The sequence below is a fragment of the Canis lupus genome, chromosome 10 (assembly GCF_048164855.1).
Source record: "Canis lupus baileyi chromosome 10, mCanLup2.hap1, whole genome shotgun sequence".
NCBI classification, from domain to species: Eukaryota; Metazoa; Chordata; class Mammalia; order Carnivora; family Canidae; genus Canis; species Canis lupus.
In genome coordinates this window covers 68,785,425-68,802,935 of record NC_132847.1, presented here as the reverse complement: position 1 = coordinate 68,802,935, position 17,511 = coordinate 68,785,425, and the positions used below count along the sequence as shown (strand labels likewise).

Below are 17,511 nucleotides of genomic sequence, written 5' to 3'. Positions count from 1 at the left end.
AGGAGGAAACTTTATTTGCTACTCCTATTCTAGTGCTAGTACAGGGTTTGGCACATGGTGGAATTAATGAGGAAACCGAGGCTCAGACAGGATTCTGACTTGCCCAATGTCACACAGCTTGTATATGGCCGTGCTGCAATTCAAAGCCAGGTGTGTCTGAATCTTTGTTGTTTTTTTTTTTTAAGATTTTATTTATTTATTAGAGACAGAGAGAGAGAGAGAGAGAAAGAGGCAGATACACAAGCAGAGGGAGCAGACTCTGTAGGGGGAGCCCAATGTGGGACTCGATCCTGGGTCTCCAGGATCACGCCCTGGGCTGAAGGCGGTGCTAAACCACTAAGCCACGGGGGCTGCCCTCCCCCTCTTTTTAAAAATATTTTATTTATTTATTTTAGAGAGAGAGCACACATGTGAGTGGGGGAAGGGACAGAGGGAAAAGGAGAAGGAAAGAGTTTCCAGCAAACTGTGCTGGTCATGGAGCTGGAGCCCAATAGCATATAATCCCAAACAGAAAAATTAAAGAGGGGTTGATCCCATAACCCTGAGATCATGACCTGAGACGAAATCAAGAGTGGGACACTTAACAAGCTGAGCCACTCAGGTGCCCTTAATTCATATTTATAGTTTTCTGAGCTATATGATGCCAATTTATATACAGATCATACCTCCAGCAGGCACAATATTTGTCTGGTATATTAGTAAACTTCTACCCGGCCACACAGGAAAAAAAAAAGTGTGGGTTAACATATTTATATATGTTGAGATATTAAACACCTTTAAATTATTCTATGTAGGAGTTGTAACAAAGCATTATAGATTGCTTAGGGATAGAAAGAATCAAGCCCAATTCTTTAATGCATAAACTGAGCTGCACATTATTTCATGGAAATGTGATATTAATACCCAAGTTTACAAATAATAAATTAAGGGATAATTTTCATTTACATAGAAGATACTGGAAAATTTTTGTTCTTTAAAGAACAGAATAGCTCCTCCAGAAATGGATAAAACAGTGACATCTGGGTGCCCTTTTGCTGGAAAACTGGCGTTCTGTCCTTCACCCTACAGTGAAACCCACCAGTCCACAAGCCCTAAGCCCTACTCACACATACACAGCTTCCACCATCTTTATGGAGCCTTCCCTATAAAGACGAATGCACATCAAATGGAGACAAAAAAACCAAAAACATAAAAGCTATTTGGAGGAAACAAATGCAGGCACTGAAGAACGCTAAAACAAAGTGAATGAAAAAAAAAAAAGAATTCCATAGTTCATGTCCTTATCGATAAGAGAAGATAGAAAAGCAATGTATCAAGAACAGAATGCTAGAGAAAGAGGGAAGAACAGAAGCACAGGGAAGAGGGAGAAACAGAGAAGACTTAAAGGGGCAGGGGCAAGGAAATGACAGGAAGGGAGAAAAGTTGTAGGAGAAGGGGAATGGAATGGGATCCAGTGAGTGGGAAAGGGGCAGGTAAGAGAAGAAACAATGACCACAACAGTGAACTCCTGGAAATTAAAAATTTGAGAGATAATATTAAAATACAATAGGGGGATCCCTGGGTGGCGCAGCGGTTTGGCGCCTGCCTTTGGCCCAGGGCGCGATCCTGGAGACCCGGGATCGAATCCCACGTCGGGCTCCCGGTGCATGGAGCCTGCTTCTCCCTCTGCCTGTGTCTCTGCCTCTCTCTCTCTCTCTGTGTGACTATCATGAATAAAAAAAATAAATAAATAAATAAATAAAATAAAATAAAATAAAATAAAATAAAATAAAATAAAATAAAATAAAATAGGAAAGAGTCACTTGTAGATCTTCAGGTCACAGAAATCAATCTTCTCTATTGCTACTGCCCCTCTCCCACTACTGCAAAAGTCTTTCTCTATACACCACCCTCCAGAAATATCTATCTATCTATCTATCTATCTATCATCTATCTATCTTCTATCTATTTGGGGGGGGGGGGCAGAGACAGGCAGAGGGAGAAGCAGGCTCCATGCAGGGAGCCTGACATGGGACTTGATCCCAGGTCTCCAGGATCACGCCCTTGGCTGAAGGCGGGGCTAAAGCACTGAGCCACCGGGGCTGCCCCATAATACCTTTTTCAAATAAAGTTTCTCCTTACTATTAAAAAAAAAAAAAAAAGAAAGGTAAAAATAAGGCGAATCAATCTCTCAAAAAGTAAAAAAGTTTAATATAAAGAGATATGCAATAGCAGAAAGAGGTGATCAAAGATTGAATCAAAGGTTGAATGTTTTCTCCAGAAAGTGAGAACTAAGAGAACTTTCAAAGAAATAATATAGGATGTATTCCCAAGGAACCCGTCAAGTACCCAGGAAAATGAAAGAAAAAAAAACCACACTACTTTACATCATTGTGAAAATTCAAACCACTATAGAGAAAGGGAACATTCTGATTCTAAAGCTTTTGGATTAAGACAAACAATAGTAATCAAAATCTCAATAGTAATTTTAGAAGATGGAGCAATGACTTCACGATTTTTTTTTTAAGATTCTATTTATTTATTTGAGAGAGAGAGAGAGAGAACACGCACACGCGCATGTGAACAGGGAAAGGGGCTTGATCCCACAATCCTGAGATTGTGAACTGAGCCGAAATCAAGAATCGGACACTTAACCAACAAAGCCACCCAGGCACCCCTTGGCTCCACAATTCTGAAGAACAGTAACTTTCAACCCAGAAATCTCTACCCAGCCAAACAATGTGTTGGTTGAATACAAATAGTTTTATACAATCTTTTATGTATCCTTTCTCATGAAGCTACTAGAGAATGTGAGAGAATGTGTGCCACCAAAAGAGAATAAACCAAGAATGAACACGGGATACAAGAACTAAAAGACTCAGCATAGAGTTAAAAATTTCTAGGATCACAGCTGCATAGCAAGCTTAATAAGCTTATCTATCTATTATAACAAGACAAAGAGCTCCAGGAAAAAAAGTAGATTGACAAGTAATCTGACACATTTGGCAGAGTGGAAAATTGTATCAAAAAATTGTGGGAAGAGTATGGGAAGATTTCCCTTGGTTTCTTTGTACCTATTTTAGTGGAGGTGGGGCGGGGGGGGGGGCATAGGACATTTATTTAAATCCAGGAAAAAGTTCTCTGAGAGAAAACCTAGTAATAGTCTACTATTTGACTCAGTGGTAAAACTACAGCAGAATCATGATTATTTAAACATAGAGTATTGATTTAAAACAAAATGGTGATGGGTCTGCCTGGGCATGGAGTCTGTGATGGGGCGCCTGGATGGCTCAGTGGTTGAGTGTCTGCCTTTGGCTCAGGTCGCGATCCCAGGGTCCCGGGATCGAGTCCCACGTCAGGTTCCCTGCAGGGAGTCTGCTTCTCCCTCTGCCTGTGTCTCTGCCTCTCTCTTCTGTGTGTCTCTCATGAATAAATAAATAAAATCTTAAAAAAAAAAAGGTGATATAATTATATTGGAAGGGTGGGAAAGGGGGAAGTAAAGTAAAATCACGGTGCTATAAGAGAACTTAAATCTTATCTATCAGTCTTTAGTGAATCTAAACAAAACAGTGTAAGTAAACATCTAACATTGAGAAATGTGATCACATTGGAAAATATGGAGTTAAATAATGAAAGAAATACCAAAAAGACCTGAAGGACTTCACACCTCTGTGAAGTGGAAGTGGGAAAGACCAAAGAACATTTTAAAAAAATATATGCTCTGGGCAATTGGCTGGCTCAGTCAGTGGAGTGTGTAACTCTTGATCTTGGGGTTGAGATTTCGAACTCCACGTTGGGTGTAGAGATAACTTAAAAATTTTTTCAATAAAATAAAAATATGTACTCTAAAACATGAAGGGAAATTTATGACATAAAATTAACCATTTTAAAGTGAACAATTGGGGATCCCTGGGTGGCTCAGTGGTTTGGTGCCTGCCTTTGGCCCAGGTTACGATCCTGGAGACCCGGGATCGAGTTCCGCGTTGGGTTCCCAGTCATGGAGCCTGCTTCTTCCTCTGCCTGTGTCTCTGCCTCTCCCTCTCTCTATGTCTATCATGAATAAATAAATAAATAAATCTTTAAAAGAAATAAAGTGAACAATTCAGTAGCACTTAAGTGGAGTCACAATGTCATACAACTATCACCTCTGTCTAGTCCCAAAATATTTCCATCCCTGCTAAAAGGAAACCCTGTACCCATGATGCATTAACAATTTCCCTTCCTTCTAGGCCCTGGCTACTACCAATCGCTTTCTGTGTCTATGGATTTACTATTCTAGTGTTTCATATGAAAGGATTCATACAATATGGGATCTTTTGTGTCTGACTCCTTTCACTTATTAAGTTTTCCAGGTTCATCCACATTATATGATGAATCAGTACCTCATTTCTTTCTATGGCTGAATAGTATTTCATTACACACACACACAATTTGTTTATCCATTTGTTGATGGACATCTGGGTTGTTTCCACCTTTTGACTACTGTGAATAGTGCTGCTATGAGCATGTATATACACATATTTGAATATCTATTTTCTTTTGAATATAGGAGTGGAAAATGCTTGGTCATGTGGTAATTCTATATTAACTTTACCTTTATTTATGGGTTTAACAAACCCAAACATCTATGGTCAACTGATCTTTAACAAGGTTGACAAGACCATTCAATGGGAAAAGACTAATCTATTTAACAAATGGTGCTGGGATAACTGATATCCACAGACAAACAAATTAAGTTGGGCTTCTACTTCATACCATACACGAATATTAGCTTAAAATGGGTCAGAGGCCTAAATACATGAGCTAAATCTAAAAACTCTCAAAAAAAGGGGCACCAGGCTGGTTCAATCAGAAGAGCATGTGATTTCTGATATCAAGGTTATAAGTTTGAGCCCCACACTGGATATTCAGATTACTTAAAAAATAAAACCTTAAAAAAATAAAAACAGGGACACCTGGGTGGTGAAGTCAGTTAAGCGTCCAACTCTTGGTTTCAGCTCTGGTTGTGATCTTGGGGTTATGAGATCAAGCCCCACATTGGGCTCCATGCTCAGCGGAGTCTGCTTGAGTTTCTTTCCCTTTCTGCCTCTGCCCCTCTCCACTACATTCTTTTTCTAAAATAAATAAATAAACCTTAAAACAAAAACAAAAACAAAAAAATCCCAACCCTCTGGGGTGCCTGGGTGTTTCAGTTGGCTAAGTGTCTGACTCTTGATTTTGACTCCAGGTCATGATCTTCAGGGTTTTAAGATTGATTCCCAAGTCAGGGTTCTGCCTGGGCATGGAGTCTGCTTAAGAATCTCCCCTGGAGCGTCTGGGTGGTTCAGTCGGTTAAGCATCTGCCTTTGGCCCAGGTCATGATCTCAGGGTCCTGGGATCAAGCCCTGTGTCAGGCTCCTTGCTCAGCGAGGAGTCTGCTTCTCCCTCTCTCTCCGCCCGTCTCTGTGCCCCGCTTGTGCTGGCTCTCTGTGTGTGTGTCTCTCTCAAATACATAAAATCTTAAAAAAATAATAAAATAAAACAATGAAACTTCAACACACGCTAAAAGAAAAAAACTTGCCGAAAGAAGCTAGTCACAAAAAATCGCTATTATACTATTCTGTTCATATTAAAGTCCAGAGTAGGGAAATCTAGACACAAAAAGTAGATCAGTGGTTGCTCAGAGCTGAATGCAGATGGGAGATATGGGGTTAACAGCTAATGGGTATGGAGTTTCTTTTTGAGGTGATGAAAACATTCTAAAAGCAACTGTGGTGCTGGTTGCAAATATATGTGAATATGCTAACAACTATTTAACTGTACCCTTTAAATGGATGAATTGCAGGGTATGTGAATTATTCCTCAATAAAGCTGTTAAAAAATAAAAGCTATTGTTACACATAATAAGTTGAATTAATAATTTAACATTTTTCCCACAAAAAAATCCCAAGCTCAAATGGCTTCACTGGTTTTTTGCAGGATATAAAATCAATACACAAAAACTAATTGTATTTATGTATACTAGGAACAGATAATTCAAAAATAAAATTAAGGACAATAATTCCATTCACAATAGCATAAAGAAGAATGAAATACTTAGGGGAAAAAGCACAAACTATAAAAGAAAGAACTGATGGATTTGACTTTATCAAATCTAAAAAACTTTTGTTAACTCAAAAGACACCATTAAGAAAATGAAAAGAGAAGTGACAGACTGAGAGAAAATATTTGCAAATCACATGCACCTAGAATTTATAAAGAATCTTGCAATTTAATAATAAAAGAATAAGTCAATTTAAAGACAAGCAAAAGTTATGAATAGTTCATCAAATGCAAATAGCTATTAAACACATGGGAAGATGCTCAACATTAAGGAAATACAAATGGAAGTCACAATGAGATACCACCACACACTCACTAAAATGGTTCTCACATCAAACACACTGCCTGCCATTTGTGATAATATGGATGAACCTAGACGCAGAAAGACAAAGATGTGTGATCTCACTTATAGTGGAATCCAGAAGCAGAGAGTAAAATGGTGGTTGCCACGGGTTAGGAGAGAGAAATGAGACGTTGGTCAAAGGGTATAAACTTTCAGTTATAAGATGAATAGTTCCTGGGGATATAATGTACAGAATGATGACTATATTTAATAATACTGTATTGTATATTTGAAATTTGATAGGAGTAGATCTTAAAATGTTCTCACTACAAAAATAAAAAAGGTAACTATGTAGGATAAATGTATTAATTCACTGACACATTAGCTTGATTAACATTATGCATTTAACAATGTATATACATGTATCAAATCATTGTTTTATATGTCATTCTGTTTTATATGTCAATAAAGCTGTAAAAAAAAGACTAATAAGTTTTGGTGAGAATCTGGAGAAATTAAAATCTTCATATATTACTAATGAGAATGTAAAATCAGTACAGCCACTTTAGCAAATGGTTTGGTAGTTTCTCCAAATATATGGTGTATGTGTATATATACAATACACATATGGTATATATAAGACATATATATCTCACCATATGACCCACCAATTCCACTCTTAGGAATCTGAGAGAAATGAAAATATACATCCACCCAAATACACCTATGACAATACTCAAAGCAGCATTATTCATAACAGCCAAAAACCTGAAATAATGCAAATGTCCACTAGCTGGTGAGTGGATTAAATAATATGTAGTATACCCATACAGAATACTATTCAGCAATAAAAAGGAACTGAACTATTAATACATGTTACAACATGAAGGGATGAATCTCAAAGCCTTATGGTAAGTGAAAGGAGCCAGATACAAAGGACTATATACTGCTTGATTTCATTTACATAACGAGAAATCTATAGAGACAGAAAACAAAATAGTGTTTGGTTAGCCAAGGGTAAAAATGGGGAATGATTACAAAGAGACATGAGAGGGCAGCCCTGGTGGTGCAGCGGTTTGGTGCAGCCTGCAGCCTGGGGTATGATCCTGGAGACCCGGGATCGAGTCCCACATCGGGCTCCCTGCATGGAGCCTGCTTCTCCCTCTGTCTGTGTCTCTGCCTCTCTCTCTCTGTGTCTATGAATAAATAAATAAAATCTTAAAAAAAAAAAAAAAAAGGAGACATGAGAGAATTTTCTGGGGTGATGGAAATACACTGTAAGTGATGGCTATACAACTCTATATATAAATCTACCAAAAATCACGCATACTTATACTGGATAGATTTTATGCTATGTAAATTATACCTCAATACTATTGTTTAAAAAATAGCTAGTAAGCACAATAACCTATATATAATCTCTCCTCCCAATATATTAAACAGGTAACCTTTTTTTGTTTTTTTAATTCACGAGAGAGAGAGAAAGGCAGAGACACAAGCAGCAGGAGAAGCAGGCCCCATGCCGGGAGCCCAATGTGGGACTCAATCTCAGGAACCCGGGATCACACCCTGAGCCAAAGGCGGACACTCAATCACTAAGCCACAGGCATCCCTAAACAGGTAATCTTATACAATTTATTTCTTTTCTATTATAATGCTTTACCATATGGTAAAGTGGCCTCTACTGGCCAAAAGGAGATTTTGATTTAGATGATCACTAGTTGCTTAAAGTTTTTATATTTATAAAGTATCCACTATATAAATTAGGTCAGAAATGGCTATAGTTTCTTAAGAGAGAAATCATACTAGAATATAAGGTTTAAACTGTGCCCCTTCAAAGGAAAGCAGATGGGATAAAGAGTAGGAACAAAAGGACATAAAAAGCAGACGCACACTCACTGTTGCTATAAGAATACTTTTCTTCTTTTAGCTACTCATTTATCTGACTTCCCCTAATCAATCCAGGAGCACATTCACAGAAAGACATAAATAGAAAGCCCATTATTATAGGTTTATGTTACATAAATAAAATGTAAATTAAAGAAGTCATCTGACTCACCTTTGGATGGCAGAGTAGCATAATGATTAAAAGAGTATGAGCCTAAGAGCCTGGACTCAAATTTTGGCTTCAACGTTTCTTCACTATGTGACCTTGGGTTAATTACTCAATCTATCAATGCCTCAGTCTCCATTTTTTTAAAATGGAAAAGATAGGGATGCCTGGGTGGCTCAGTGGTTGAGTGGCTGCCTCCACTCAGGGCGTGATCCCAGGATCCGGGATCAAGTCCTGCACTGGGCTCCCTACAAGGAGCCTGCTTCTCCCTCTGTCTATGTCTCTACCCCCGTCTCTCTCTGTGTCTCTCATGAATAAATAAATCTTAAAAAAATTTTTTTTTTCCTCTTAAAGCATTACATGGAGTATTAACTCATAGTAATCATACAATGCATATTAGCTATAATTATTATGTCAGTTTAGAAATTGACAATTTTTATTTTAAATGATCTTTAAATTCAAAATATTACTTATTTATAAAATGTGAATTTGCCAACATTTACTGAGCATCTAGTATGTCCAAAGCACTTTAAGTTTTATGAAGCCAGAGTTGTTGGAATACTAACACACTAAAGACAATATTGAAAATGACTAGAGAGGGTGCCTGGGTGGCTCAGTCAGTTGAGCATCAGCCTTCAGCTCAGGTCCTGGGATCAGACCCCATGCTGGGCTCCCTACTCAACTGGGAGCCTGCTTCTCTCTTTCCTTCTGCCTACCACTCCCCCTGCTTGTGCTCTGTCATAGGAATAAATAAAATCTTAAAAAGAAATGACTAGAAAGATTAACTATTAACACTGTAAGATGTTATAATGTGTGAGTGAAAAAGATTACCAAACAATAGTAATGCCATAATCCTGTTTTTATAAGCATATGTGTGTATGTATATATATTCGCAGAAATATATATGACTCTACACCAAAATCAAGTGATGGTTGATATCTCGGTAGTGTGATAAAGAAGTATCTTTATTTTGATTAGGGGTGCTTGGGTGGCTTAGTCAGTTAGGTGGCATGACCTGATTTCAGCTCAGGTCATGATCTTGGGGTCCTGGGATACAGTTCTATGTCAGGCTCCGCACTTAGTGTGGAGTCTGCTAGAGATTCTCTCTGTTTCTCTCTGCCCCTCCTGCTGCTCATGCGCTCATTCTCTCTTAGAAAATAAATAAATCTTTTTTTTTTAATTTTTTTTAATTTTTATTTATTTATGATAGTCACAGAGAGAGAGAGAGAGAGAGGCAGAGACATAGGCAGAGGGAGAAGCAGGCTCCATGCACCGGGAGCCCGACGTGGGATTCGATCCCGGGTCTCCAGGATCGCGCCCTGGGCCAAAGGCCCGCGCCAAACCGCTGCGCCACCCAGGGATCCCGAAAATAAATAAATCTTAAAAAAAAAAAAGAGAAGTATTTTTATTTTGCTTTTTCTTAAGCATGCTTTCTGATTTTGTACCATGAATTATTTAATACTACTGTAAAAAAAAAAAAAACAAAAACAAAACAAAAACCAGGTGCTTGGGTGGCTAATTCGGTTAAGCATCCGGCTCTTGGTTTCAGCTCAGGTCATGATCTCAAGGGCTGTGACACGGAGACCTGTTTTGGGCTCTGCACTCAGTGGGGAGTCTGGTTGAAGATTCTGTCCCTCTACCCCTACAGCCCACTCACGGACTCTCACTCTAAAATAAATAAATCTTTAAAAAAAAAAAAAAGGAAAAGTTGAAGACTTCAATCATTAGTAACAAACACAGACTGGCTCAGATAGGCCACTAACATCCTAGATTACAACTGGAAAGTAAGATCTACAGGACACAGAGTACACACTGTTTTCTTTAATTTATGAAAATTAAAACAGAACAAAGAACGAATAACATTTATAGATCATTAAGTGAACTTTTAAATATTATAATGCTTTAAAGTGTCATTTCTAATAAATGCATGTCGCAATTACCATTTGTAGTGTTCTAAGAGTAGAAAGTAGAAAAAATTATCCTTAAAATTCTCTAGCACAGTTAGGGGTATATGGACAGAATAGAAAAGTATGCAAAAATTCTCTTGGCTAGAGACTCCACAGAAAGGAGAATCATGGGGCCGCAGGAGAGGGCCTCTGTTTCCCATTACAGTTGCAGCAAGATCAAAGCATGACATTACTCTCAGTAAATGAGGTGCAGCTGAGTCCAGCACCTCCTATGTCCCAGGTCCTATTAGAAAGGCAATCTTAGTCCAGCTAGTAGAAATAAATCCACCTAGGAGTCCTTCTGAATTATCTCTCTATTCCCAACATTATCTTATGGGCCTCTGAGTCCTGCAAAAAGGAAATCCTGACTTCTACTTCCCACTTGTTAGCTGAAGTAGAAGGGGCAGGAGAGGGAACCGTAAGATCAGGTACCAAACAATAAGAACAACCTTCTGAAGACTATGTGCTCTTTAACATCAAGAGCCACTAAGATTCTACTGCTGTAAACACAAGTCTTGATTATCTGGAAAGGAATAAAGTTAGAACTAAATTTTTCTTGAACAATCAGTAAATTAATAAAAGTGAAAACTCACCTGAAAACATTTTTACAAAATCATCAGTAGACATACTCATCACCACATCCGCCTGATTGGAGGGCTCTCCATATCCGACATTCCCACCTTTGCTTTTAAGATCAAGAAACCACGTTCCACCATCTTCACCTACGCAAAATGCAAAGATATAAGAAAAAAAAGCCAAAGAAGCCCTGTTCTTTTTTTTTTTTTTTTAAAGATTTTATTTATTCATGAGAGACACACAGAGAGAGGGGGGCAGAGACACAGGCAGAGGGAAAAACAGGCTCCACGTTGGGAGCCTGACACAGGACTCAATCCCGGGACTCCAGGACCATGCCCTGGGCCCAAGGCAGGCGCTAAACCGCTGGGCACCCGGGCCACCCCAATGCCCCCCTGTTCTTCTTAAACTTAATAGCTGCTACAATTAAAATAATTTTACATAATGCTCTTTTCTAGGCTAAGACCCTCATGCCTCTATCAAATTCAGTAGATATTTATCAAGTACTTACAAGCCAGATACTGGGCTAGGAGCTGAAGGTCCAGCAATATCATGGTTCTCACACAAGATGAAGTGGAGGGTAATGTGGAGTCAGGCAAGTCCGGTGGAAGGTGAGATTTAAAAATCAGGTAAGAATTACTAGATTTTGAGAAGAACTAAAAAAAGTGATTTAGGACTGAAGGCAGAAAGAGAATGAAGAGTGGCATGAGATGAGCTCATGAAGCAGTCCAGAGGCAGGGGGTAGTGGCCATGTGAAAGATTCACTGACTTCATCCTAAGGGATATGCCACGGAAGGAGAATGGTATAGGTTAGTATTTTAAATAGATCACCTAATAGCTATGGAGAATATACTAGAGATGATGCAAAAAGGCAGGTTAGGATGATGCTGGGGTAGTTTGGGAACTTGATGTGTGCCTGAATCAAGATTGTAGCAGTGAGAATAGGAAAAAGTAGGTATATTTGAGAGATAATTTCTTTCTTCTGTTTTGTTTTCCTTTCTTTCTTTTTAAAGAGTTTATTCATTTGAGTGAGACAGAGAGACAGAGAGAGCACAGGCAGAGGGGAGAGGTAAACCCTCCACTGAGCAGGGAGCCCAATGTGGGGCTCAATCACAGAACCTGGAGATCATGACCTGAGCCAAAGGCAGACACTTAACCATCTAAGCCACTCAGGTGCCCCTGAGAGATAATTTCAAAGCAGAAACCCAAGCCTGGGTAAGTGAATATGTTGAGGAAATGTATGGAGAGTGCATTAAAAATGATTTGTGGGCAGACCGGGTGGCTCAGCGGTTTAGCGCCACCTTCAGCCCAGGGCGTGATCCTGGAGTCCCAGGATCGAGTCCCACCATTGGCTTCCCTGCATAGAGCCTGCTTCTCTCTCTGCCTGTGTCTCTACCTCTTTCTCTCTGTGTCTCTCATGAATAAATAAATAAAATCTTTAAAATAAAAAAATAATAAAAATGATTTGCTAGTTTTTGGCTCAGGAAATTGGGTAAGTACTGATGTATTTTGTACTGAGAGGACTACTGAAGAAGAGCAGATTGAATAGGGAGTGTCTGAGGCAGGTGCTGGGAATGGGGAACTGCTTTAGATATGTTCAGATTGAGGCATCTTTGTGACAACCAAGTGAAAATGTCAAATGAAGTCTGACTAGGCTAGAAATATAGATACATAGGGATGCCTGGGTGGCTCAGCGGTTGAGCATCTGCCTTCAGCTCAGGGAGTGATCTTGGGGTCCTGGGATTGAGTACCGCATTGGGCTCCCTGCGAGGAGCCTGCTTCTCCCTCTGCCTAGGTCTCTGCCTCTCTCTGTCTCTCATGAATAAATAAATAAAACCTTAAAAGAATATATAAGTAATAATTTCCTATGGCCACTTAAGCCAGGTGAGTGATTTGAGGTTTCCTAGGGCAAGTCTGTAACTGACAAAGATGATTTCAGACAGAGGAGGAAAGCAAGGAGAGCTGCTGTCAGGGAAGCCAAGGAAGGGAGCTCTCCCAGAAGGCAAGCACAGTCAACAGCTTAAAATGCTGTAGAGAGGTGACAAGGTAATGACAAAGGCCCACTGATGGTATAGGTCACTGAGGACCTTGGTGACAGCAAATTCAGCAGAATGGAGAAATATGGTATGAGAGGAGAGTGAACTGTAGATGAAAACATGTTTGGCTCTGGGCAGCCCAGGTGGCTCAGTGGTTTAGTGCTGCCTTCAGCCCAGAGCCTGATCCTGGAGTCCTGGGATCGAGTTCCATGTCAGGCTCCCTGCATGGAGGCTGCTTCTCCCTCTGCCTGTGTCTCTGTCTCTCTCACTCTGTGTGTCTCTCATGAATAAATAAATAAAAAATATTTAAAAAAAAGAAAAGAAAAGAAAAGAAGTTTGGCTTTTTTTTTAAAAGGGAGAAGAATGGTGGGGGTAGAAGTTGGGTTAGGGGCATTGTGTTTTGTTTTAAAGATGGAATAGACTTTGAGAATGTTAAAATATCACTGGGGAGTAGGATATGCAGGTGAGAGAGAGGGCATAATTAAAAGCAAAAAGTCCCTGAGGAGGCCACAGGAAATGAGATCTAGGACTTTGCCACTCTAAGTGAGATCTGTGGACTGCAGTCCTGTCAGAAATGCAGAATTCAGACCCTGAGACATGCTGAATCAGATTATGCATTTTAGCATGATCCCAGATGATCAGTACGAACAATAAAGCATGAGATGCATAAATCTAGAGCTGAGCTTTGTTCTACTGGGAAGGAAGAAAGAATGATACTCATAATGGCTGATTTGATATCAGATGATGGGAAGCTAAAGCACTTTGTCTACAAGTTTCTATGATCACTGTGAAAGAAGAGGTGGGGTTATCTGCTGAAACTGGCAGGAAAGTGGTGACGGGAGAGATGGGAGATTTGTGGAACACTGAGAAGCTTTAAAATAGTCACTGTGGAAAATGCAGTAAGCTGACCACAGAAATACAGAATTCTGAGGTACCACTCAGATTCCAGCTGTAGAAGGGTGATGATGAATTTCTACTGCTACAGATCCACTGGGTGGTATGACTGTTTTTTTCCATTTTCCCAGGAGGACTGAGCAGCCTGGATGCAACTGCAGGGCAGCCAGATAGTGTGATTCAACCAGGATGAGGCTTCTGACAAGTGGTGACATAAGCACAAAAGGTCCAGGAAATTCAGGATACAGGTAAGAGAGTGGTTAAAGCAATGGACCATGGGCTCTAAGGTGAAAAAAGGAAGGAGAGGGGAAACAGTGGAGACAAAGGATAAAAGAACTGATAATGTCAAAGTTTGCATTCAGTGGGACTGAAGTAGTTCATTCTTAAAACTGTCATTAATATGAGTTGAGAAGAAAAATGCTGAGAAGAAAAATGTTGAGAAGAAAAATATTGAGGGGTTTGAAAACGCTGCCTACGTGCAGACAGACTTGAATAATTTCAAAGATAAAAAGGGTAAGGTGCTGTGGATGATGATATATTACTGTATTACACTGCCTGTCATGATCCATATGCCCTCCTACATAGCATTTCCTCTCACCTACATATGCCAAGAATTTATTTAACACTGGAAGTCTCTTCCTTTCCAACTAGGGCCCGGCAGAATGGCTCCCACAAAGAAGGGTGGCGAGAAGAAGAAGGGCCGTTCTGCCATCAATGAGGTAGTGACCAGAGAATACACCACCAACATTCACAAACGTATCCATGGAGTGGGTTTCAAGAAGTGTGCCCCTCGGGCACTCAAAGAGATCCGGAAATTTGCCATGAAGGAGATGGGAACTCCAGATGTGAGCATTGACACCAGGCTCAACAAAGCTGTCTGGGCCAAAGGAATAAGGAATGTTCCATACTGTATCCGTGTGCGGTTGTCCAGAAAATGTAATGAGGATGAAGATTCACCAAACAAGCTCTACACGCTGGTTACCTATGTACCTGTCACCAGTTTCAAAAATCTACAGACTGTTAATGTGGATGAGAACTAATCGCTGATTGTCAAATAAAGGTATAAAACTCTGAAAAACAAAAACAAACAAAACAAAAAACAAAAAACAAAACCCTGGAAGTCTATGTAATGAGATTTTATATTACATGTGTCCAGATGTACTCAAGAATACAAATCAGCAGTTATTTGCTATTCTTGAATGTCTACATTCTAGGGTTAAGGGTTCTGGATACATCCAACTATCAAGGTGATTGCTACTAGAGGCTGATTTTCTTCCAAGGGAAATAGCCTACTCTGTTTCATAAAAGCACCAAATTACCAAATACCATCCTTACCTGAGAGTTCAAACTGATAAACTGCTTGAGTGGCTTTAACAATGTCATCACTAAGAGAGTCCTTAACAATTCTAAATGTTTCTTCCACAGCTCCAGAACGTTGTTTTGGTGGTGGCTGTGGCTTCTCTTCTTTCAATTCCGGAATAACATCTGTAAAATATTATTGTTATAACGGCTTGAAAGCCTATGCAGTGTAAGGCTATACACAGAACTAATTAATTAACAGAAAAGACTTGCCACCAATGAGACTTGTTTGACAAAAATGACCTTAAATACATTTGGTGACATCAAAAAGCATAAGTCAAATTAATAGGATAACATCCAAACACATCAGTTATGATTATACATGTAAATGGTTTATACTCTTCAAATAAAAGGCTTACTGTCAGATTAGGTTTTAAAAAACCCCAAACCACTACTAAACTATAGTGGCTTTTTTTAAAAAAAAAAAAAACACAAAACAAACAAACAAAAAAAAACAGGCTTAAACAGACTTTTAGGAGTAATAATTAGTTATTCCTCTGTCACTCCCTCCGAGTTCTAAAACCAAATGAGAAAAGAAAACACTAGAGTCAAAATCAGGGAAATCAGAATATAAACCATGAAATCAGTGGAGCTGAAATGGAGATTATAGCTTAAATCAATAGCCAAGTGACTTCCTAATAACTTTGCCTCTATATTGAAATTAGTTCTTTCATTCCTGAATTGAATTTGCCTCCTCCCATCAGGGCTTAGAAATGCCTCTGAAAATAAAGATTGTGTGAAAACCAGGGACAACCTTCTCAGAAAACCTTCACAGGGCTCTAAACCATAGAAAGTCGTTTCCTCTTCCAGTTTCATCAGATTGGTGTCCCTCCCACCGGATGAAAAGGGAGGTCAGGCTATCGGCCTCATGAAAGCCCCCTCCCTGCTCCCTCCGTCTAGAAACAGAAGGCTAGGGGAATGGAGGTTATCCACTTAACCCACTGGCCATAACCATCCAGCATATAATGAGCCAGGGGATCTACAGTCCATAAGACAATTCCCAGAGCATGAAGCTGTCTCTCACTATCAACCTCTGTTCCTTTGATATTTATCCTCCGGGAATCACTTGTGGGTAGTCTGGCAGTTGCCCCCAGAAACAAGTGAGAACAATTCATTAATTAAATTAACTCCAAGGCCAATATGTGCTTTAGGCTAAAATTTAAATCTCCATTTACTTTCGAACTCAAATTACACCCAGCCATATTGTCCTATATAACTCATCAAAGGTTATTAAACAAAATCTAATTGATAGCATAAAGCATCATACAACAGAAGCAATATAAAAGTATCCCATTTTGCTGGGTATAAATTACCTTCCATTATGATGATTCCAGAGACAAACAAAAACAACGATAAAATCCTTATCTACTTACAAGGTAAAATCCAAACAGATCTTAAAGATGAAATCCTCAAGATCCAACGGAGCAAAGAAGAAACACACTTTTTAAAAAACTTGTAGTCAGTTTATTATTTTAAAATTCATACAGATAATGTACCCCTTTACTGCCTACACCCAGGGCAAACAACTCCGACTGCCCTGCCTTTGGCATGGCATTGCTTTTTATTGATGGGACAATATGTATAAATGATGACCATAAGTATACAGCTCAAAACGTTATCAGAAGAATTGGATGGTAGAAAGGGTAAAGGAGAGTGAGAGGTATAGGCTTTCAGTTATGGAATGATTAAGTCACAGGGATAAAAGGTACAACATAAAAAAAAAAATAAAAGTTATGACATAGGGAATATAGTCAGTGGTATTGTAATAACACTGTATGATGACACGTGGTAGCTACTCGTGGTGAACATAGCATAATGTATAGAGGTGTCAAATCACCATGTGTACACCTAAAACTAATGTAATATTCTGTGTCAACTATACTCAGTAAACTTTTTAAAAGGTTATCAGTAAGTCCCCCAGGAGCCTGTGGTGCCAAAGAGATTGCAGCAAAAACTTCAGTGTAAGGTTTCTTTTATGTAAATTGCATAATTTATCATTGGGAATATTAAGACATGGCATAATGACTTTGCACAAGAGAATAAAACTACAGGAGACCAAAAAACAAAAACAAAAACAAAAACAAAACAAAACAAGTCAGTAGTGGGACACCTGGGTGGCTCAGCAGTTGAGTGTCTGCCTTTGGCTCAGGGTTTGATCCCAGGGTCTGGGGATCTAGTCTTGCATCAGGCTCCCTGCAAGGAGCCTGCTTCTCCCTCTGCCCATGTCTCTGCCTATCTCTCTGTGTTTCTCATGAATAAATAAATAAAATCTTTAAAAAAAAGTAATTTTCTTGAAAGGTACAGTCA

The 17,511-nt window shown here is 39.2% G+C and overlaps 2 protein-coding genes across 4 annotated transcripts in view; one reads left to right on the top strand and one right to left on the bottom strand.

The window, feature by feature from the left end:
- Positions 1-17,511, bottom strand: part of HSDL2 (hydroxysteroid dehydrogenase like 2) — a 61,805-nt gene that overhangs the window by 1,604 nt on the left and 42,690 nt on the right. For 2 of the 3 annotated variants that reach the window (XM_072842363.1, XM_072842364.1), the window contains 2 exons: positions 15,181-15,330; positions 10,936-11,064 (listed from right to left, as the gene is read on the bottom strand). In XM_072842363.1, the coding sequence (XP_072698464.1) occupies positions 10,936-11,064; positions 15,181-15,330 (279 nt within the window). Of the gene's footprint in view, positions 1-10,935; positions 11,065-11,426; positions 11,691-15,180; positions 15,331-17,511 lie in introns of all 3 variants that reach the window. The other variant, XR_012038485.1, reaches the window with a different exon arrangement.
- LOC140641882 (large ribosomal subunit protein eL31-like) lies at positions 14,299-14,946 on the top strand. Its single transcript, XM_072842365.1, has one exon. The coding sequence runs from the start codon at positions 14,508-14,510 to the stop codon at positions 14,883-14,885; it is 378 nt and encodes a 125-aa protein (XP_072698466.1). The 5' UTR covers positions 14,299-14,507; the 3' UTR covers positions 14,886-14,946.

What these genes read in the sequence shown, in the direction of transcription:
- LOC140641882 (XM_072842365.1), top strand. Translation starts at nt 14,508, where the DNA reads ATGGCTCCCACAAAGAAGGGTGGCGAGAAGAAGAAGGGCCGTTCTGCC.